The following is a 25,799-nucleotide window of genomic DNA, read 5'->3' as shown; positions in this document are numbered from 1 at the left end:
TTCGTCACTTTTCTCAAAACACTTTTACAATCTAAAAACCTTCAAGAGAAGATTAGAAGTTACGTTGAATCATTCTCGCCGCATTATTAGCAAATCCCGGAGCTAGAAGTGTCGGATCCTGTCGTTCTTTATATCTTTGTGATCCTTGCGTCGAGGGTAAGATCTACGTACCGAATTTGTTATATTTAATTAGGTTTCGTTAAACCCTAATTTTGGGATTGGGGGTTTTCTATGTTTATGTTGATGTGGTAGTGATTGTATGATTATGTGTATAAGAGAAGGGTTCGTAGAGGAAAGGTTTTGAGACAAATTGCTAGATCGTCGATGATTGTGTTGCTTTCCGTGGGTTTCCCTACTCAGTATTAATTACATAATGTGTGGTGATTGTGCTGTAGTTAGTGATTGTTGATTGATTCAGACGGTTGTTGATGTTGTATTGTGATTGCTGATTGTTTGTCTCTGGTTCTCGAGATGCGTTCTCGGCTGAGTGGAGTCACTTGCAGGAGTGGCTTCACGCCCTAGTTTCGCCCTTCGTGGAACCCGCCACGGAAGGGGATGTGCACATTAATGGGACAGGGTTATCGCTCGGTATGATGAGCGGAGATTTGGTGGGTACGGCTGCGGTCCCCCACTGGCAGCTAAACCATTTATTATTGTATATACATACCTTTATTCTGTTTATTAGCACGGTGTTCCGTATTTTACTCAGTTCACTGATACGCGGCGTACCGAGAGGCACATTAAGTTTGCCACATCAAGGTACCCTTTTAAGTATATTGTATAGATTCTCCTCTAATTTAGTTCAGATCTACAACTTCTCAATAGTTTACATTTAGTTATTTTGGGGTTGTAATTAGAAGACAAGAAGAAATTCTTCTTTATATTTCTATCCAAGACGCTTACTTTCCTCTTAGTTAGTATAATTCTCATCTTTTGTTTACATTTGCTTCATTAGTTTACATTTATTCATTTATTGTCTTACTTGTTTGTTATTCATTCAACTAGTTCGGTGACCCGTGAAACTCACGGGTTCTTGTACATGTTTTCTTTTGAATCATTTTTTTTATTTTATCGTGTAGTTTTTTTTTTCAAATTAACAATTACATCAATCAACCATGAAAACAATATGAGTGAATGATGAAAAGGACCAATATGAGAAGGACCAATGGCGTTAGTTCTACTAAGCTTATATAACAATTGTTGTCCGTATAAGGAAAACTAACTAGGTTTATGACCCGTGAAATTCATGGGTTTATCTGTTTTAGTTTTGATATTTTTATCGTATTGTTAATATTTGTTCGAGCAATTAGTTGTTTATCCATTTAAAAATATACAGTCTTGAAATACATAGAAATTAGTTAGTTAATACCTTATTTCTTTGACAACTTTGGTTTTTTTTTTTTAAATCGAATCCTGCAAGTGACAATGTGGTAGCTACTAATTTTGAGAAACTTGACAACGGAGCAATGACAAAGACGACTCATTATATATACGTGTGTTTTACTCCGCAATATAATAAAGTGAGTTTTTTAAATATTAAAAGTTGAAACCATTCATATATAATAAATTTCCGTATGGAAAAATCTTCAATGACGCCTTATAAGGTTGTAAACTCAATACCTCAGTATAGTCATCTCCAAACTATTTCCAGACCTCTCCATCAACCCTCCCATAGAAATATCTTTGAAGTCTTATCACCACGTGCATGCTTCAAATATTATTACATCCGAAAAATATTTATTATATCGATAGAAAAATATTAGATACGACAATGTTGTTAGGATGGGGATTCTACTTTGGATTGATGGGGGAGAGTAGGATCGAATCGGTAGAATCGGATCGTAGAATCGCAAGATTCGACAAACTCACTAAATGTAATTTTTTATTTGGTAAAAACATATAATTTAAAATCAAAACTCTTATTTATTAATATTTATTCATAAAATATTGGTAATTAATGATTTTAATATCATTGTTTGAACAACTTACACAAAATTTGGGTTTTACGGTGTCATTATATAAAAATATATATTAATTTTTTTATTATGGAATCGGATCGTAGGATCGTAAAATCGTAGGATCGTATTATGATCTCATCTCTAGAAATTTTCAAATTAATAGGATCGTAAGATTCTACAACTATGATAAAATCGTAGGATCCAGGATCGGTCAAGCATTTTTGGATCGTAAAATCGTAGAATCGTTGGATCAAATTGCGATTCTGACAACAATGAGATACGATTCAACCGTATGGTCGGTATCTACTCCATGTATTACGAATTAAATTTTTATTTCAATTGCTCAATAATCTAAAAAACTATATTCCCTAAATTCGAATTCTACATAAAAATTTTTAAGTTCCTTATTACTATTTCAAGAATTTGATCCATCTCTTGTTATACTTATGTCCACGATCCTATATAAAAATAAAAATAGTATTAAAGACTATAAAATAATCTATTTCGGTTTTGAAAAAAACAACACATAAACTTAAAAATATACGGATTAGAATTTAGAAACCGTACTATTTAATATTTATCCGAAGGTTCACTTTCGCTTCCTTTTAGTAAGCTTCCTTTTAGTACATGACTTGATAATAGTTCATATGAAATGAAAAAGAAAAATATATGTTAGAGATGATTATATTGATGAATACAAAAATACAAATTCAAATAGGTTGATCGGGAAAGCATAATAGTAAAATTACACAACAATATACGCTTAATAACAAATTTAAAGAAATATTATAAGATCTCCATTTTGAGATCAACGATCATCTTATAATAGTTAAAAAAGCATAAACCACTTTAAAAAGTAAAGTAAATTTTATAGAAAAAAATCAAAAGCTAGGAGTTGGAGAAAACTTAAATTGCAAGAGTAAATGACATAACTAAAATGATTAATTATTGTCATGGTGGTTCAAAAAGTAAATTGTGAAATTTTAAAGATTTTTCATTCAATTATTAGTACTTATTTATTTACCATTAATTATGAGTGGAGTTTTTTTTTAGGAAATTAAAAGAGTAAGTTTTAATTAATGGTAAATATTAATTAATGAAAATATTATTATTATTGTTATTATTTAGGAAATTAATGGTAAATATTAATTAATAAAAATACAAATTCAAATTTTAATTAATGAAGAGAATTAAAAGTTAGAAAAGATGGAAAGACACATAAAACATTTGTGTAGGGTTCTAATTATTGCAATATTATGAAAGGAAAATTGAAAGGATGGGGTATGGTTTATTCAATACTCTAACTTTTAGATTAAAATTTGTGACCCGTGAAATTCACGGGTTTATTTGTTTTAGTTTTGATATTTTTATTGTATTGTTAATATTTGTTCGAGCAATTAGTTGTTGATCCATTTAAAAATATACAGTCTTGAAATACATAGAAATTAGTTAGTTAATACCTTATTTCTTTGACAACTTTGGTTTATTTTTGTAAATCGAATCCGGCTAGTGACAATGTGTTAGCTACTAAGTTTGAGAAACTTGACAACGGAGCAATGACAACGACGACTCATTATATATACGTGTGTTTTACTCCGCAATATAATAAAATGTGTTTTTTAAATATTAAAAGTTGAAACCATCCGTATATAATAAATTCCGTATGGAAAAATATTCAATAATGCCTTATAAGTTGTAAACTCAATACCTCAATATAGTCATCTCCAAATTATTTCCATACCTCTTCATCAACCCTCCCATAGAAATATCTTTGAAAACTTATCACCACATGCATGCTTCAAATATTTATTTATTTTTTTTTTTTGCAAGAAGGCACATCCATCTTTATTCATCCACTAGGAGTAAAGAAGGAATAAGATCTTACAAAAGTAGAATCCACTAAGAGGAATAACTTAAGACATCCACTATTTCATCACTATATTGCTCATATTTAAAGAAATTTTTTGCACTTATAGCATATTGAAGTTGCCTCAGAAGAACATCCACCTCAGTATCACGACCCCTGAAAATTCGCATGTTTCTTTCTTGCCAGATCATATAGACAGTAGCAGCAAGGCAGCATCGAAGCACACCCATCTTCCAATGCTTTCTAGCTTTCCTACTACGGCACCAATCCAACTCAGTCCAGAAGTTATCCGTCCTACCCCTGATTTTCAACCAGTGCAGGATCTTGCACCATAGACCAACAGAGAAATCACATTTGAAAAATAAATGACGGTGAGACTCCTCAGCATGCTTACACAGGATGCACCAGTTGACCAAAGGAAGCCCTCTACGAGCAAGGCTGTCAACAGTAGGGAGTTTAGCCTATGCAGCAAGGGAACTGATAAAGCCATGTTTAGGAATAATGGTAGAGCCCCATAAAACCTTATCCCATCTAACTCTAGCATACTTAGTCCGCAAAATCTCATACAGTCTAGACACCTGAAAGCAACCCCCTACCACACACTTAACTATCAAATCCTGGGCAGCAGCAGTGCCTCCAGCAAGCTGCACCAAAATATCACGCACCTGCAGAATACCTCTCCAACTCTCAGAATGGTGAGGCTTATAATCAGCAGTCCAGATGGTTACAGCACGCAGATTGTATGCAGTATTCCATTGGACCCAAACAGAATCAGCTTGGTCCATGATTCTCCAGATCCATTTACCCAGGTCAGCTCTATTCCAGGATAAAATTTCCTTAATGTTGAACCCTCCTTCAGCCCAAGGACAACAACAAAACTTTCAACTCTTCATATAAATCTTGTGAGTATTATCATGTACATTCCAAAGATAGTCCCTACAACATTGATTCAAGATTTTAATGATGGTCCTAGGCAAAAGAATAGTTGAAGTCCAGTAGTTCTCCAACCCAAAGAAGATGGAGTTCAACGGTTGAAGTCTGCCAGCGTAGGAGAGCAGCTTTGTAGTCCAGTGCTGAACTGAGTTCCTTAATTTGCAAAGAAGTTCCTCATACATGGAGACAGTAAGCTTGCTGTCATGCAAAGACAGATCAAGGTATTTGAACGGGAGCACCCCCTCTGTATAACCAGTATTAGCCATAATTGTTTGTTTAACTTGATCAGGAACACCCCCAAAGTAAATATTGGTTTTATCTACATTTGCAAGTGAACCTGAAACCTGACCAAAATCAGCCAGAGCTTGAGCAGCAGTAGTAGCAGAGGGCACATCTCCTCTCACAAACACCATAAGATCATCAGCAAAGATGAGGTGAGTGAGAGATAAACGAGAACATTTGGGATGGAAGGAAACTTGAGGTTGCCTACAAAGAATCCTCAGCTGCCTTGAGGATTCAAATATTATTTACATCCGAAAATTATTTATTATATCGATAGAAAAATATTAGATACGATTCAATGGGTATGGTCGGTATCTACTCCATGTATTACGAATTAAATTTTCATTTCAATAGCTCAATAATTTTAAAAACTATATTCCCTAAATCCGAATTCCAAAAGGTTCATAAAATTTTTTAAGTTCCTTATTACTATTTCAAGAATTTGATTCATCTCTTGTTATACTTATGTCCGCGATCCTATATAAAAATAAAAATAGTATTAAAGACTATACAATAATCTATTCCGGTTTTGAAAAAAAAACACATAAACTTAAAAATATACGGATTAGAATTTAGAAACCATACTATTTAATATTTATCTGAAGGTTCGCTTTCGCTTCCTTTTAGTACGCTTTCTTTTAGTACATGCCTTGATAATAGTTCATATGAAAGGAAAAAGAAAAATATATGTTAGAGATGATTATACTCGTGAATACAAAAATACAAATTCAAATAGGTTGATCGGGAAAGTATAATAGTAAAATTACACCACAATATACGTTTAATAACAAATTAAAAAAAAAATATTATAAGACTTCTATTTTGAGATCAACAATCATCCATTACTTATCAGTTTCTACCTTACGTTTTTTTACCTTTAATTTTACCTCAATTTCGTGCCTTTTGTATTATTTCCCTCTTCAAATTACCCACGTGATGGTTTGCCTTATCTGCATTCACATATGTTTCATGGTGCTTTAAAGTTTTATAAAAAATATATTGACCAAAAGATAAAACATATACCTGGCAAAAACTTGACAAACGAATCAAAACATTGTCACATGTAAGTCACTTAAATTAAATCAACTGGAAAACATGAATTCAAATATAAAGCAAAATAACGATTCATAAAACCAACAACATAACAAATTAAAATATACCACCACCACCACCACCACCACCACCACCACCACCACCACCACCACCACCACCACCACCACCACCACCACCACCACCACCACCACCACCACCACCACCACCACCACCACCACCACCACCACCACCACCACCACCACCACCACCACCACCACCACCACCACCACCACCACCACCACCACCACCACCACCACCACCACCACCACCACCACCACCACCACCACCACCACCACCACCACCACCACCACCACCACCACCACCACCACCACCACCACCACCACCACCACCACCACCACCACCACCACCACCACCACCACCACCACCACCACCACCAACAATAACAATATAATCAATATAATCAAATAAATAAATTAAACCATAAAATACAATTCACAACTTAGAAACTCATGACAAATGGGCATATTTAAATAAATAAAGTGAATAGAAACTATTATAGGTATTATAGGTTTTATAGTCATTACATAACCATAAATATGTTTATTACAAAAAATTCAATTAAAATTTCAATTTTAATTTTAAATTATGAAATTTATTAACATGTTTTATTACAAAAATTTCAATTAAAATGTCAATATTAATTATAAATTATGAAGTTTGATGTAAATTTGTAAGGGTTATATAAATTTTAGAACACAATATATTTAACATACAAAATTAATTTAAGAATAATGATAATATCCATTAATATTATAGATATAAGTGAATTAAATTAATTTATAGATTGATTTAAATTAATGTCATGTAATAAAAAATTGATAATCCATGTAACATTAATTCGATTCTCATATTTTAATTTATTTTGTGGTATTATTAAATTAGATAATTGATTGTCGAGCACCTCAAGAGATGAATTAAATAGGACAAAATGTTAATGAAAATTATGGATGTTTAGTAATATAAGGAGTTTTAATAAAATTATTAACATATTATATTACAAAAACTAATTAAATAGGAAAAACTTTTAATTAATTTGGTTTGTGTTAAGTATTATGAAGAGTTTTAATCAATTTATTACCATGTTTAATTAAAAAAATAAATTAAATAGAAAAATGTTAACAATGGTGGGCGTTCAGTAATATAAAGAGTTTTAATTAATTTATTAACAGGTTTTATTATAAAAATTTTAAAAACAATGAATTAAATAGGAAAATGTTAATAATGGTGAGTGTTTAGTAATATGAAGAGGTTTAATTAATTCCTTAATGTGTTTATTACAAAAATTTCAATTAAAATTTCAATTTTAATTTTAAATTATGAAATTTATTAACATCTTTTATTATAAAAATTTTAATTAAAATGTCAATATTAATTATAAATTATGAAATTTGATGTAAATTTATAAGGGTTATATAAATATTGGAAGACAATATATTTAATATACAAAATTAATTTAAGAATAATGATAATATCTTTTAATATTATAGATATAAGTGAATTAAATTAATTTATAGATAAATGATTTAAATTAATGTCATGTAATAATAAATTGATAATCCATGTCACATTAATTCGATTCCCATATTTTAATTTATTTTGTGGTATTATTAAAATAGATAATTGATTGTCGAGCACCTCAAGAGATGAATTAAATGGGACAAAATGTTAATGAAAATTATGGGTGTTCAGTAATATAAGGAGTTTTAATAAAATTATTAACATATTATATTACAAAAATTAATTAAATAGGAAAAATTTTTAATTAATTTGGTGTGTGTTAAGTATTATGAAGAATTTTAATCAATTTATTACCATGTTTAATTAAAAAAAATTAAATAGGAAAATGTTAATAATGGTGGTGTTCAGTAATATAAAGAGGTTTAATTAATTTATTAACAGGTTTTATTATAAAAAATTTAAAAACAATGAATTAAATAGGAAAATGTTAATAATGGTGAGTGTTTAGCAATATGAAAAGGGCTTAATTAATTCCTTAATATGTTTATTACAAAAATTTCAATTTTAATTATATATTATAAAATTTATTAGCATGTTTTATTACAATAATTTCAATTAAAATGTCAATATTAATTATAAATTATGAAATTTTATGTAAATTTGTAAGGGTTATATAAATTTTGGAAAACAATATATTTAATATACAAAATTAATTTTAGAATAATGATAATATCCTTTAATATTGTAGATATAAGTGAATTAAATTAATTTATAGATAAATGATTTAAATAAATGTCATGTAATAATAAATTGATAATCCATGTCACATTAATTCGATTCCCATATTTTAATTCATTTTGTGGTATTATTAAATTAGATAATTGATTGTAGAGTACCTCAAGAGGTGAATTAAATAGGACAAAATATTAATGAAAATTATGGATGTTCAGTAATATAAGGAGTTTTAATAAAATTATTAACATATTATATTACAAAAATTAATTAAATAGGAAAAACTTTTAATTAATTTGATGTGTGTTAAGTATTATGAAGAGTTTTAATCAATTTATTACCATGTTTAATTAAAAAAAAAAAATTGGAAAATGTTAATAATGGTGTGTGTTCAGTAATATGAAGAGGTTTAATTAATTTAGTAACAGGTTTTATTACAAAAATTTTAAAAACAATGAATTAAATAGGAAAATGTTAATAATGGTGAGTGTTTAGTAATATGAAGAGATTTAATTAATTCCTTAATATGTTTATTACAAAAAATTTCAATTAAAATTTCAATTTTAATTTTAAATTATGAAATTTATTAACATGTTTTATTACAAAAATTTCAATTAAAATGTCAATATTAATTATAAATTATGAAATTTGATGTAAATTTATAAGGCTTATATAAATATTGGAAGACAATATATTTAATATACAAAATTAATTTAAGAATAATGATAATATCTTTTAATATTATAGATATAAGTGAATTAAATTAATTTATAGATTTATAGATAAATCATTTAAATTAATGTCATGTAATAATAAATTGATAATCTATGTCACATTAATTCGATTCCCATATTTTAATTTATTTTGTGATATTATTATAATAGATAATTGATTGTCGAGCACCTCAAGAGATGAATTAAATGGGACAAAATGTTAATGAAAATTATGGGTGTTCAGTAATATAAGGAGTTTTAATAAAATTATTAACATATTATATTACAAAAATTAATTAAATAGGAAAAATTTTTAATTAATTTGGTGTGCGTTAAGTATTATGAAGAATTTTAATCAATTTATTACCATGTTTAATTAAAAAAAATTAAATAGGAAAATGTTAATAATGGTGGTGTTCAGTAATATAAAGAGGTTTAATTAATTTATTAACAGGTTTTATTATAAAAATTTTAAAAACAATGAATTAAATAGGAAAATGTTAATAATGGTGAGTGTTTAGCAATATGAAAAGGGCTTAATTAATTCCTTAATATGTTTATTACAAAAATTTCAATTTTAATTATATATTATAAAATTTATTAGCATGTTTTATTACAATAATTTCAATTAAAATCTCAATATTAATTATAAATTATGAAATTTTATGTAAATTTGTAAGGGTTATATAAATTTTGGAAGACAATATATTTAACATACAAAATTAATTTGAGAATAATGATAATATCCTTTAATATTGTAGATATAAGTGAATTAAATTAATTTATAGATAAATGATTTAAATAATGTCATGTAATAATAAATTGATAATCCATGTCACATTAATTCGATTCCCATATTTTAATTCATTTTGTGGTATTATTAAATTAGATAATTGATTGTAGAGTACCTCAAGAGGTGAATTAAATAGTACAAAATATTAATGAAAATTATGGATGTTCAGTAATATAAGGAGTTTTAATAAAATTATTAACATATTATATTACAAAAATTAATTAAATAGGAAAAACTTTTAATTAATTTGATGTGTGTTAAGTATTATGAAGAGTTTTAATCAATTTATTATCATGTTTAATTAAAAAAAAAAAAATTGGAAAATGTTAATAATGGTGTGTGTTCAGTAATATGAAGAGGTTTAATTAATTTAGTAACAGGTTTTATTACAAAAATTTTAAAAAAAAATGAATTAAATAGGAAAATGTTAATAATGGTGAGTGTTTAGTAATATGAAGAGGTTTAATTAATTCCTTAATATGTTTATTACAAAAAATTTCAATTAAAATTTCAATTTTAATTTTAAATTATGAAATTTATTAACATGTTTTATTACAAAAATTTCAATTAAAATATCAATATTAATTATAAATTATGAAATTTGATGTAAATTTATAAGGCTTATATAAATATTGGAAGACAATATATTTAATATACAAAATTAATTTAAGAATAATGATAATATCTTTTAATATTATAGATATAAGTGAATTAAATTAATTTATAGATTTATAGATAAATGATTTAAATTAATGTCATGTAATAATAAATTGATAATCCATGTCACATTAATTCGATTCCCATATTTTAATTTATTTTGTGGTATTATTATAATAGATAATTCATTGTCGAGCACCTCAAGAGATGAATTAAATGGGACAAAATGTTAATAAAAATTATGGGTGTTCAGTAATATAAGGAGTTTTAATAAAATTATTAACATATTATATTACAAAAATTAATTAAATAGGAAAAATTTTTAATTAATTTGGTGTGCGTTAAGTATTATGAAGAATTTTAATCAATTTATTACCATGTTTAATTAAAAAAAATTAAATAGGAAAATGTTAATAATGGTGGTGTTCAGTAATATAAAGAGGTTTAATTAATTTATTAACAGGTTTTATAATAAAAAATTTAAAAACAATGAATTAAATAGGAAAATGTTAATAATGGTGAGTGTTTAGCAATATGAAAAGGGCTTACTTAATTCCTTAATATGTTTATTACAAAAATTTCAATTTTAATTATATATTATAAAATTTATTAGCATGTTTTATTACAATAATTTCAATTAAAATGTCAATATTAATTATGAATTATGAAATTTTATGTAAATTTGTAAGGGTTATATAAATTTTGGAAGACAATATATTTAATATACAAAATTAATTTGAGAATAATGATAATATCCTTTAATATTGTAGATATAAGTGAATTAAATTAATTTATAGATAAATGATTTAAATAAATGTCATGTAATAATAAATTGATAATCCATGTCACATTAATTCGATTCCCATATTTTAATTCATTTTGTGGTATTATTAAATTAGATAATTGATTGTAGAGTACCTCAAGAGGTGAATTAAATAGGACAAAATATTAATGAAAATTATGGATGTTCAGTAATATAAGGAGTTTTAATAAAATTATTAACATATTATATTACAAAAATTAATTAAATAGGAAAAACTTTTAATTAATTTGATGTGTGTTAAGTATTATGAAGAGTTTTAATCAATTTATTACCATGTTTAATTAAAAAAAATTAGATTGGAAAATGTTAATAATGGTGTGTGTTCAGTAATATGAAGAGGTATAATTAATTTAGTAACAGGTTTTATTACAAAAATTTTAAAAACAATGAATTAAATAGGAAAATGTTAATAATGGTGAGTGTTTAGTAATATGAAGAGGTTTAATTAATTCCTTAATATGTTTATTACAAAAAATTTCAATTAAAATTTCAATTTTAATTTTAAATTATGAAATTTATTAACATGTTTTATTACAAAAATTTCAATTAAAATGTCAATATTAATTATAAATTATAAAATTTGATGTAAATTGGTAAGGGTTATATAAATTTTGGAACACAATATATTTAACATACAAAATTAATTTAAGAACAATGATAATATCCTTTAATATTATAGATATAAGTGAATTAAATTAATTTATAGATTGATTTAAATTAATGTCATGTAATAATAAATTGATAATTCATGTCACATTAATTCGATTCTCATATTTTAATTTATTTTGTGGTATTATTAAATTAGATAATTAATTGTCGAGCACCTCAAGAGTTGAATTAAATAGGACAAAATATTAATGAAAATTATGGGTGTTAAGTAATATAAGGAGTTTTAATAAACTTATTAACATATTATATTACATAAATTAATTAAATAGGAAAAACTTTTAATTAATTTGATGTGTGTTAAGTATTATGAAGAGTTTTAATCAATTTATTACCATGTTTAATTAAAAAAACATTAAATAGGAAAATGTTAATAATGGTGGGTGTTCAGTAGAGGTGGCAAACAATGACACGACACGAAAACACGACACGAACCCGAAACGAAATTAACGGGTTTGGGTTGAGAATTAATGACCCATTTATGTAAGTGGGTCGACACCAACACGACACGATATTTAATTGGGTTGGGTTAGGGTTGATCTCTCTAAACACGAACCCGACACGAATGACCTGTTTACTAAATTAATCCTAATGTTTCTTGATCATGCATCACATAAATATACTTAAACTTTCAAAATATGGACGTGACACAAAAACACGACACGAACCCGATACGAAATTATCGGGTTACCGTTGAGGCCTTATGACCCATTTATGTAAGTGGGTCGACACGGACACGTCACGAGACTTAATTGGGTCGGGTTTGGGTTGGAGGGATTGTGACCCGTTTACATGTGACACGAACACGAACCCGACAAGACCCGATCTGTTTGCCAGGTCTAGTGTTCAGTAATATGAAGAGTTTTAATTAATTTAGTAACAGGTTTTATTACAAAAATTTTAAAAATAATGAATTAAATAGGAAAATGTTAATAATGGTGAGTGTTTAGTAATATGAAGATGTTTAATTAATTCCTTAATATGTTTATTACAAAAAATTTCAATTAAAATTTCAATTTTAATTTTAAATTATGAAATTTATTAACATGTTTTATTACAAAAATTTCAATTAAAATGTCAATATTAATTATAAATTATGAAATTTGATGTAAATTTGTAAGGGTTATATAAATTTTGGAACACAATATATTTAACATACAAAATTAATTTAAGAATAATGATAATATCCTTTAATATTATAGATATAAGTGAATTAAATTAATTTATAGATTGATTTAAATTAATGTCATGTAATAATAAATTGATAATTCATGTCACATTAATTCGATTCACATATTTTAATTTATTTTGTGGTATTATTAAATTAGATAATTAATTGTCGAGCACCTCAAGAGTTGAATTAAATAGGACAAAATGTTAATGAAAATTATGGGTGTTTAGTAATATAAGGAGTTTTAATAAAATTATTAACATATTATATTACAAAAACTAATTAAATAGGAAAAACTTTTAATTAATTTGGTGTGTGTTAAGTATTATGAAGAATTTTAATCAATTTATTACCATGTTTAATTAAAAAAAATTAAATAGGAAAATGTTAATAATGGTGGTGTTCAGTAATATAAAGAGGTTTAATTAATTTATTAACAGGTTTTATTATAAAAATTTTATAAACAATGAATTAAATAGGAAAATGTTAATAATGGTGAGTGCTTAGCAATATGAAAAGGGCTTAATTAATTCCTTAATATGTTTATTACAAAAATTTCAATTTTAATTATATATTATAAAATTTATTAGCATGTTTTATTACAATAATTTCAATTAAAATGTCAATATTAATTATAAATTATGAAATTTTATGTAAATTTGTAAGGGTTATATAAATTTTGGAAGACAATATATTTAATATACAAAATTAATTTTAGAATAATGATAATATCCTTTAATATTGTAGATATAAGTGAATTAAATTAATTTATAGATAAATGATTTAAATAAATGTCATGTAATAATAAATTGATAATCCATGTCACATTAATTCGATTCCCATATTTTAATTCATTTTGTGGTATTATTAAATTAGATAATTGATTGTAGAGTACCTAAAGAGGTGAATTAAATAGGACAAAATATTAATGAAAATTATGGATGTTCAGTAATATAAGGAGTTTTAATAAAATTATTAACATATTATATTACAAAAATTAATTAAATAGGAAAAACTTTTAATTAATTTGATGTGTGTTAAGTATTATGAAGAGTTTTAATCAATTTATTACCATGTTTAATTAAAAAAAATTAAATTGGAAAATGTTAATAATGGAGTGTGTTCAGTAATATGAAGAGGTTTAATTAATTTAGTAACAGGTTTTATTACAAAAATTTTAAAAACAATGAATTAAATAGGAAAATGTTAATAATGGTGAGTGTTTAGTAATATGAAGAGGTTTAATTAATTCCTTAATATGTTTATTACAAAAAATTTCAATTAAAATTTCAATTTTAATTTTAAATTATGAAATTTGTTAACATGTTTTATTACAAAAATTTCAATTAAAATGTCAATATTAATTATAAATTATAAAATTTGATGTAAATTTGTAAGGGTTATATAAATTTTGGAACACAATATATTTAACATACAAAATTAATTTAAGAACAATGATAATATCCTTTAATATTATAGATATAAGTGAATTAAATTAATTTATAGATTGATTTAAATTAATGTCATGTAATAATAAATTTAAAATTCATGTCACATTAATTCGATTCTCATATTTTAATTTATTTTGTGGTATTATTAAATTAGATAATTAATTGTCGAGCACCTCAAGAGTTGAATTAAATAGGACAAAATATTAATGAAAATTATGGGTGTTAAGTAATATAAGGAGTTTTAATAAACTTATTAACATATTATATTACATAAATTAATTAAATAGGAAAAACTTTTAATTAATTTGATGTGTGTTAAGTATTATGAAGAGTTTTAATCAATTTATTACCATGTTTAATTAAAAAAACATTAAATAGGAAAATGTTAATAATGGTGGGTGTTCAGTAGAGGTGGCAAACAATGACACGACACGAAAACACGACACGAACCCGACACGAAATTAACGGGTTTGGGTTGAGAATTAATGACCCATTTATGTAAGTGAGTCGACACCAACACGGCACGATATTTAATTGGGTTGGGTTATGGTTGACCTCTCTAAACACGAACCCGACACGAATGACCTGTTTACTAAATAATCCTAATGTTTCTTGATCATGCATCACATAAATATACTTAAACTTTCAAAATATGGACGTGACACAAAAACACGACACGAACCCGATACGAAATTAACGGGTTAGCGTTGAGGCCTTATGACCCATTTATGTAAGTGAGTCGACACGGACACGACACGAGACTTAATTGGGTCGGGTTTGGGTTGGAGGGATTGTGACCCGTTTACATGTGACACGAACACAAACCCGACACGACCCGATCTGTTTGCCAGGTCTAGTGTTCAGTAATATGAAGAGGTTTAATTAATTTAGTAACAGGTTTTATTACAAAAATTTTAAAAACAATGAATTAAATAGGAAAATGTTAATAATGGTGAGTGTTTAGTAATATGAAGAGGTTTAATTAATTCCTTAATATGTTTATTACAAAAAATTTCAATTAAAATTTCAATTTTAATTTTAAATTATGAAATTTATTAACATGTTTTATTACAAAAATTTCAATTAAAATGTCAATGTTAATTATAAATTATGAAATTTGATGTAAATTTGTAAGGGTTATATAAATTTTGGAACACAATATATTTAACATACAAAATTAATTTAAGAACAATGATAATATCCTTTAATATTATAGATATAAGTGAATTAAATTAATTTATAGATTGATTTAAATTAATGTCATGTAACAATAAATTTAAAATTCATGTCACATTAATTCGATTCTCATATTTTAATTTATTTTGTAGTATTATTAAATTAGATAATTAATTGTCGAGCACCTCAAGAGTTGAATTAAATAGGACAAAATATTAATGAAAATTATGGGTGTTAAGTAATATAAGGAGTTTTAATAAAATTATTAACATATTATATTACATAAATTAATTAAATAGGAAAAACTTTTAATTAATTTGATGTGTATTAAGTATTATGAAGAGTTTTAATCAATTTATCACCATGTTTAATTAAAAAAACATTAAATAGGAAAATGTTAATAATGGTGGGTGTTCAGTAATATGAAAAGGTTTAATTAATTTAGTAACAGGTTTTACTACAAAAATTTTAAAAACAATGAATTAAATAGGAAAATGTTAATAATGGTGAGTGTTTAGTAATATGAAGAGGTTTAATTAATTCCTTAATATGTTTGTTACAAAAATTTCAATTAAAATTTCAATTTTAATTTTAAATTATGAAATTTATTAACATCTTTTATTATAAAAATTTTAATTAAAATGTCAATATTAATTATAAATTATGAAATTTGATGTAAATTTATAAGGGTTATATAAATATTGAAAGACAATATATTTAATATACAAAATTAATTTAAGAATAATGATAATATCTTTTAATATTATAAATATAAGTGAATTAAATTAATTTATAGATAAATGATTAAAATTAATGTCATGTAATAATAAATTGATAATCCATGTCACATTAATTCGATTCCCATATTTTAATTTATTTTGTGGTATTATTAAAATAGATAATTGATTGTCGAGCACCTCAAGAGATGAATTAAATAGGACAAAATGTTAATGAAAATTATGGGTGTTCAGTAATATAAGGAGTTTTAATAAAATTATTAACATATTATATTACAAAAATTAATTAAATAGGAAAAACTTTTAATTAATTTGGTGTGTGTTAAGTATTATGAAGAATTTTAATCAATTTATTACCATGTTTAATTAAAAAAAAATTAAATAGGAAAATGTTAATAATGGTGGTGTTCAGTAATATAAAGAGGTTTAATTAATTTATTAACAGGTTTTATTATAAAAATTTTAAAAACAATGAATTAAATAGGAAAATGTTAATAATGGTGAGTGTTTAGTAATATGAAGAGGGCTTAATTAATTCCTTAATATGTTTATTACAAAAATTTCAATTTTAATTATATATTATAAAATTTATTAGCATGTTTTATTACAATAATTTCAATTAAAATGTCAATATTAATTATAAATTATGAAATTTTATGTAAATTTGCAAGGGTTATATAAATTTTGGAAGACAATATATTTAATATACAAAATTAATTTGAGAATAATGATAATATCCTTTAATATTGTCGATATAAGTGAATTAAATTAATTTATAGATAAATAATTTAAATAAATGTCATGTAATAATAAATTGATAATCCATGTCACATTAATTCGATTCCCATATTTTAATTTATTTTGTGGTATTATTAAATTAGATAATTGATTGTCGAGCACCTCAAGAGGTGAATTAAATAGGACAAAATATTAATGAAAATTATGGATGTTCAGTAATATAAGGAGTTTTAATAAAATTATTAACATATTATATTATAAAAATTAATTAAATAGGAAAAACTTTTAATTAATTTGATGTGTGTCAAGTATTATGAAGAGTTTTAATCAATTTATTACTATGTTTAATTAAAAAAAAAATAAGAAAATGTTAATAATGGTGGGTGTTCAGTAATATGAACAGGTTTAATTAATTTATTAACAGGTTTTATTACAAAAAATTTAAAAACAATGAATTAAATAGGAAAATGTTAATAATGGTGAGTGTTTAGTAATATGAAGAGGTTTAATTAATTCCTTAATATGTTTATTAAAAAAATTTCAATTAAAATTTCAATTTTAATTTTAAATTATGAAATTTATTAACATGTTTTATTACAAAAATTTCAATTAAAATGTCAATATTAATTATAAATTGTGAAATTTGATTTAAATTTATAAGGGTTATATAAATTTTGGAAGACAATATATTTAATATACAGAATTAGTTTAAGAATAATGATAATATCCTTTAATATTATAGTATAAGTGAATTAAATTAATTTATAGATAAATGATTTAAATTAATGTCATGTAATAATAAATTGATAATCCATGTCACATTAATTCAATTCCCATATTTTAATTTATTTTGTGGTATTATTAAATTAGATAATTGATTGTCGAGCACCTCAAGAGATGAATTAAATAGGATAAAATATTAATAAAAATTATGGATGTTCAGTAATATAAGAAGTTTTAATAAAATTATTAACATATTATATTACAAAAAGTAATTAAATAGGAAAAAAGTTTAATTAATTTGATGTGTGTTAAGTATTATGTAGAGTTTTAATCAATTTATTATCATGTTTAATTTAAAAAAAATAAATAGAAAAATGTTAATAATGGTGGATGTTCAGTAATATGAAGAGGTTTAATTAATTTATTAACATGTTTTATTACAAAAATTTTAAAAATAATGAATTAAATAGGAAAATGTTAATAATGGTGAGTGTTTAGTAATATAAAGAGGTTTAATTAATTCCTTAATATGTTTATTACAAAAATTTCTATTAAAATTTCAATTTTAATTTTAAATTATGAAATTTATTAACATATTTTATTACAAAAATTTCAATTAAAATATCAATATTAATTATAAATTATGAAATTTGATGTAAATTTGTAAGGGTTATATAAATTTTGGAAGACAATATATTTAATATACAAAATTAATTTAAGAATAATGATAATATCCTTTAATATTATAGATATAAGTTAATTAAATTAATTTATAGATAAATGATTTAAATTAATGTCATGTAATAATAAATTGATAATCCATGTCACATTAATTCGATTCGTATATTTTAATTTATTTTGTGGAATTATTAAATTAGATAATTGATTGTCGAGCACCTCAAGAGATGAATTAAATAGGACAAAATGTTAATGAAAATTATGGGTGTTCAGTAATATAAAGAGTTTTAATAAAATTATTAACATATTATATTACAAAAATTAATTAAATAGGAAAAACTTTTAATTTATTTGGTGTGTGTTAAGTATTATGAAGAGTTTTAATCAATTTATTACCATGTTTAATTAAAAAAAAAAATAGTAAAATGTTAATAATGGTGGGCGTTCAGTAATATAAAGAGGTTTAATTAATTTATTAACAGGTTTTATTATAAAAATTTTAAAAAGAATGAATTAAATAGGAAAATGTTAATAATGGTGAGTGCTTAGTAATATGAAGAGGTTTAATTAATTCCTTAATATGTTTATTACAAAAATTTCAATTTTAATTATAAATTATGAAATTTATTAACATGTTTTATTACCATAATTTCAATTAAAATGTCAATATTAATTATAAATTATGAAATTTTATGTAAATTTGTAAGGGTTATATAAATTTTGGAAGACAATATATTTAATATACTTAATTAATTTAAGAATAATGATAATATCCTTTAATATTATAGATATAAGTGAATTAAATTAATTTATAGATAAAAGATTTAAATTAATGTCATGTAATAATAAATTGATAATCCATGTCACATTAATTCGCCACGTCACATTAAAAATATGCAACATCACATTTAAATATGCCACGTCACATTAACTTTTAATCTAGATGGCTTTTTGGATCCTACGTAGCTTTGTTTAGGTAGTGTTTATTTATCATTTTAGGGTAGCCTTTTAATTATATTTTATAGATTTGCATAGCAAGTGTTGCTCGTAGAGCAGGAAACTGTTGTCATTGAGAATGCTATCAGCCAGGCCCACAATAATGAATCAAAATCATCTCATGTGTTAACTGTATGTATTGCATTCTCTTGTTTTGCCATCAATAGTTTTGAGCTCCTAATCCCTAAATTTGCAAGTAAAAGCAAAGTCATGCACTTAATATTTATAGGATGAGAATTTTCTAGGTAACCAACATCAAGGAAATGACATTTTCGTCTCCCATCTAATAACTTGTGGATATTGAAAAATGGTAAAGCTTAAGGAATTACTCCCTCTATTACATTTTTATTGTCCTATTTTTCATTTTGGTAGAATTTAAGAAATCTGGGCTAAATTTACAACTTTATCCCTTTAATCATGAAGGATGAGAGACAATGTCTTTTAACCAGGGAGTGGTAGTTTACATATTAGGGACATTATTGATAGTTCACTAATTTACCATACTAAATTTAGAAATAGGACAATTAATTTGGAATGAAATTTGGGGAAAAAGTGGACAACAAAAGCAAAATGGAGCAAATAACGTACTTCAAACTAAGAACTACTTTGTCCCGCAAAAAAAAAAAAAAAAAAAAAAAAAAAAAAAAAAAAAAAACTACTCTGTAGGGCATTAACTTGTGAGAACAAATAACAAAGGCTGTATATAGAACTTCAATAGCTTAAGTCTTGTAAAAATTACTCTCTCTTATTCACCATTTTCTTCCCTTTTCCTTTTTGCATAAAAAATAAGAAATTAAATTTGAACCACACAAAACACACTACCCTACATGCTATTGAGTTTGGACCACACAAATCCACCCATAAAAGGAAATAGGGAAGAAAACGTGAATAATCCGTTTAAGAAAATAGGGAAGAAAATGGTGAATAGGAGGGAGTACATCACTTGATAATTGATATATATATACTCCTATCAGACAACATAACGATTATGGGGTACTTTGCACTTCTTAGGGCTTGCTTGAGATGAGAGTAATTATTAAGGGAGTAATAGAGCTTAAATGAACTAAAAAATAGAGGGACGGGATATGGGTTGGAGATAGAAATGAATTGAAATGGGGATATATAGTGTAATAGTCCCTTCATTATGGGAGTAATTATTACCTACCTCTCCCCCCAAGTAATGCATTACCTCCCTATGGAGGTAATAATTTCTCCCTCACCTCCTCCTTAATTCCACCCTCTACAACCACTATTAACCACCAATCTCCTTCCATTTCTTACTGTTTTAGCTCTCATTACCCCTTAATAATTACTCTCATTTCAAGCAAGCCTTAAGAATACCAAAAATATCCAAACTACATGTACAAATTGACGCCTACCTCAATTTTACGTATGGGTGGGTAGTAGGTTATAGGGTTTACCTTGTCCTCCAATTACTATATGTAAACACGATAAAACGACATTGACTTCATATAACTTATATAGAAATGACTAAAGAGGAAGAATAGAACATCCAGAAAAAATAAAATTAGCAGAAACGAAACAAATAGAATGTACTGTAGACCAACCATATATAGAATGTACTGTGGTATTTTTATCATCAAGAATAAGTTAGAAGAGAAAGCCCACGAAATTGAATTAGGCTTTAAAAGACATGTTAACATAGTTAAAAGCCGACGGGTCAAATTAACAAAATACTCGTGACTAAATAACTTTGTGGTGTGTTTGGGAACCTAGAATTTGATTTGAATTCCGGAATTGAGACAATTCAAACGTTTGAGAGCCCCCAGAATTTGGAATTGGAATTGGACTCAATTCCTTATCAATTCCATCTTAGTTAAAATTTGGCACTCTCAAATTCTTACCATATAGTAGTCATTTCAATTCCATCACTATTTGATTACAGTTTTTTGTGATGCAAGTTTCATCGCAATTTTTTTTATTTATGTTTTTTTTAATCGCAAATATTTTCCGTCACAAGATTTATTTTTTCCTAATAAAAAACTCAAAAAAAAAATTGGTGAATTCGACCCATACGTGACTCGCCCAATTCCAATTCCATGAGTTCCCAAACTGTAATGAGAAATTGAAATCTGGAATCGAATTCCATGTGATCTCCAAACGAATTTTTGGAATTGGATTTGGAATTGAATTCAAACATTTTGATTTCTACAATTAAAACCATAAAAATGAAATCAATTCCAAGTATCCAAACACTACCTTGATGACAAAATAGTTTGTGTAGTTAGCTAGGTGGTTTGCCTATAAATAGTGTAAATGATAATGAGCATCATATAACCAATTTTGATCTATTTCACGTGTATGAAATTTTGAATCCAACTATTTCATATTCTATAAAAGATGCTCCATACAGCATAACATTTAAAATAGGAGAATTATCATGTTACACTTCCAGATAAACAATTCCAAAAAGTACATTAATTAAAAATCAGGATAAATATCTTATCATTTAACACAATAGTCGAAGTTACTCATTGAAGTAGTGTGCAAAATATCATTATTCTTTTTCATATACTTTTTTGTCTCAATTATTTGTTTGTCTTTTTTATTCTTAATCAAAGATAAATAAATGACTTAACTGGAGGGAGTATTTGAGATCAGAAGCTTAGCCTATCTACAGTACGGAATAACATAAAGCCGATTAAATAAGAATATATATGAAGCACATCTCAAGGCCAGAATTGTGGGTGCATATAACAACATCCCAAAACATAAATTTGTTATATAATTCACTTTAATGCTAATATACGATTAATTTTTAGAAATTAGACAAAGAAAATACAATTACCTTATTCAAAATTTTCATGTTTGATATACAGACTGATGTTGCTGAATGCTTACATGCTTCCCAGTGTCTCTAGATTTGCTCTCCCAATTACCGCGTTCAATAATCTAGGATTCAAAGTTAACATCAATAGACAAACAATGAGTAAAATAATAAAATTAAATAGACGTTGAACACAAATTTAGACGCAATTTCTAGAATAAAAATTAGAATTTACCTTGGAAAAAGTAGTAAGTGGATATAAAATTAACATTTTTTTTTCCAATTTATTATGAAATATATATATGTAGAGGGGAGAAGATAAAAGAGCAATTGAAAGATTAGTAATAAAGAAGGGGAAGTGGAAATGCGGAAGTAAATTGAAAAGCCGTGGTTGGAAAGTCATTGGTGAAGAATTCTGAACGCTCTGAATTCTGATGCATTATTTGTAATACTACGGATTTATGAGTCTCTGGGTACTCTATCGAGTAGGCCTTACTCTGTCGAGTAAGGGTGTGTTGCGTCTTAAAAATAGTTTCTGACCTGTTGGGTACTCGATCGAGTAAGGGGGCACTCGATCGAGTACCTCAGCTACTCGATCGAGTAGCCGGTTTACGGGGGATGATTTCTCGGGTTTTGTTAATAATGCGATTAAGTATATATTTACTTCCGTCACTTTTCTTTAAACACTTTTAAAACCTAATTGCTTTCAAAAAGAGAAATCAAACTACGTTCTTCGCATCAATCGCATTGTTGGCAAATCCCGGAGCTTGGAAGGTCGGATTTTACCTTTCTTTATACCGTTGTGATCCTTGCGTCGAGGGTAAGATCTACGTACCGTTTTTATAGCATTTCGTTAAAGTTGGTTAAACCCTAATATTGGGATTTGGGGGTTTTGTTGTATTTTGTGATTGGTAGTGATTATATGTTTGTATGTTAGGAGGAGGATTCGTAGAGGAAGCTTTTTGATATCAGTTGTGAGACCGTCTGATTGTGTTACTTTCCAGGTAGGGTTTCCCTACTGAGTATTAGTCTCATAATGCTTTGTTGGTATTGTGTGATTGTTGATTGTTATCGTATTCGTATTGAGACGTTTGTTGATTGATTGTTGTTTGATGGTTGTGATTGTTTGTCTCTGGTTCTCGAGATGCGTTCTCGGCTGAGTGAAGTCACTAGCGGGAGTGGCTTCACGTCCTAGTTTCTCCCTCTGTGGAACCCGCCACGGGAGGGGATGTGCACATTAATAGGACAGGATTATCGCTCGGTATGATAAGCGGGGATTTGCTGGGTACGGCTGCGGTCCCCCACTGGCAGGGCTGGTCCAGTGGACAATCGGTGACGGAGATTGATTGGAAGTGGGTGATTGTGTGTGACTGTTTGAGCTGTATTGTTTACCGTGTTGTTGGTTTACATAAATTGTGTGATTAGTACTGACCCCGTTTAATGTTTTAAAAACTTTGGTGATCCATTCGGGGATGGTGAGCAGTTATTGAGCAGGTATGAGTCGAGTTACTGGGATAGCTGGGATGTGCCACCGTCTGATGATAGAAGTCTTCCGCAGTAGCTTTAGTAGTTTAATAAACATTTCAGTTGGTTGATTAGACAGTTGGTTTGAGAACTTGTATTCGTATTTTGGATTTGGTTTTGGATTGTAACCTTTCACTAAAGTATTACTATTTAAATGTTGTTTCGTTATTGTCTGATGATTATCATTGCCTCGGGTAACCGAGATGGTAGCATCCTTATACCTGAGTGGTCCTGGTAAGGCACTTGGGGTATGGGGGTGTTACAAAATGGTATCAGAGAGACGATCCTGAAACCTGTAACCAATGAATCTAATGAACATAGGGAGTCAATTAAAATGAATCCGAGGTAAAGGTTGTAGGAGCTAATGCAAAGGCTTGGGAGACGTCCTAAAGTCGCGAACTCGCCCTACAATTTTGAACTGGTCACATGGGGGGGTATGTGTCAAGGTTGAATGTGATGTTTGTTAGCTTGTATGTGGATGTGATGATGTATGTTGTAATTGTTGTATGTTTGGAGTGGAAGTTGAGATTGTGAATGAAAGATTGGTGAAACATATAGAACTGTTGTTTGAACAAGAAGCATGTTGGATATTTACTATGTGGCGTTTGATAATATGATATAGTTGTTTGTTGATCATATGAAAAGCTTGGTAGAGTTGCATGCTTAACTATATTATATGTCGAGTTTATAAAGTTGCATAGTATGTTGGGATATGTGAGATAGCATGCGGGTAGTATATACGAGTCAGCATAACTCGATCGAGTAAGGGGGTACTCGGTCGATTAGGTGAGATACTCGGTCGAGCGGGCCTGACTCGATCGAGTGGGTATTTGACGTTTTTACAACCAGAATCGTGGTTTTTGGGTACTCGATCGAGTACATAGGGCAGTCGATCGAGTAGGGGGTCACTCGATATACTCGGTCGAGTATGTTAGAGATCAGAAGGTCTGTTTAGGGTCTGATGTCGAGGCACTCGATCGAGTAGCCTCTACTCGATCGAGTAGGTTTAGGCATGATGTGACCATAATTAGCGCATATTTAGTCCCCGAATTAGCCTTGTTCCCATGCTTTTTAGTACATATTTGGGTCATTTATTGTCTTTAGTTCTTTGTTTTGCATATTCTTTGAGGTTTTGTGTCCTTGGTAGGAAAGGAGTGCAAACCTTGCATTTTCATGGCAAAATGAGGCTAAATTGATTGAATTCAATGACCAAGCATCAAGGAGAGACAAGATTAGAAGGCCTTTGTACATACTATAGTAGATGGGCAATGACGCGAAAGGATCCTTGCATCCCCAAAGAAATCCCCAAGGATTTTATGAAGGAAAGGAAGAAAAGAAGAAAGAAGTGAAGCTGTCCAGCAATCCGTGCGGATTGACTGGAAGACGCCCGTCCTCCACCTCCACAATCCGGCCGTCTTCTCCCAAAGACGCCCGGGCAGCAAGACCAGAAGACGCCCGGATTCCCTTGAAGACGCCCGGGCAGAGACTGTTGAATCCGGCCGTCCCGTGCCTAAGACGCACGGATTCCAAGACAGCAAGATTTCGTTTCTTCAAGCCTCAATGAAAGATGCCCATCCTTCGAAAAATACTGGCGTTTCCCTGCTCAAATCTCAAAAGTGTAATTACTAGTTTAGCCCTTAGTTAACCCTAATGCATCCACCTAATTTCCACTATAAATACCCCATTAGTCTAATTAGAAGAGCATGTTCTTCTTATCAATTCTTAGAGTAGTTAATATCAATCAAATCTCTCTTTAGTTTTGTAATCAACAATTAATCAAGTTTTAATACAAGTTTTATTTTCTTAATATCTCTTTTGTTCA

The 25,799-nt window shown here is 27.1% G+C and overlaps 1 protein-coding gene across 1 annotated transcript; it reads right to left on the bottom strand.

The window, feature by feature from the left end:
• Window positions 1-4,706: 4,706 nt before the first annotated feature.
• Window positions 4,707-5,171, bottom strand: LOC141649476 (uncharacterized). Its single transcript, XM_074458166.1, has one exon. It carries the CDS (start codon window positions 5,169-5,171, stop codon window positions 4,707-4,709), a length of 465 nt encoding a protein of 154 aa, XP_074314267.1.
• Between the last annotated feature and the right edge of the window lie 20,628 nt (window positions 5,172-25,799).

The sequence above is a fragment of the Silene latifolia genome, chromosome 3 (genome assembly GCF_048544455.1).
Source record: "Silene latifolia isolate original U9 population chromosome 3, ASM4854445v1, whole genome shotgun sequence".
NCBI lineage: Eukaryota > Viridiplantae > Streptophyta > Magnoliopsida > Caryophyllales > Caryophyllaceae > Silene > Silene latifolia.
Note: the sequence above shows the minus strand (reverse complement) of the source record. Positions and strands in the feature narration are given on the sequence as shown.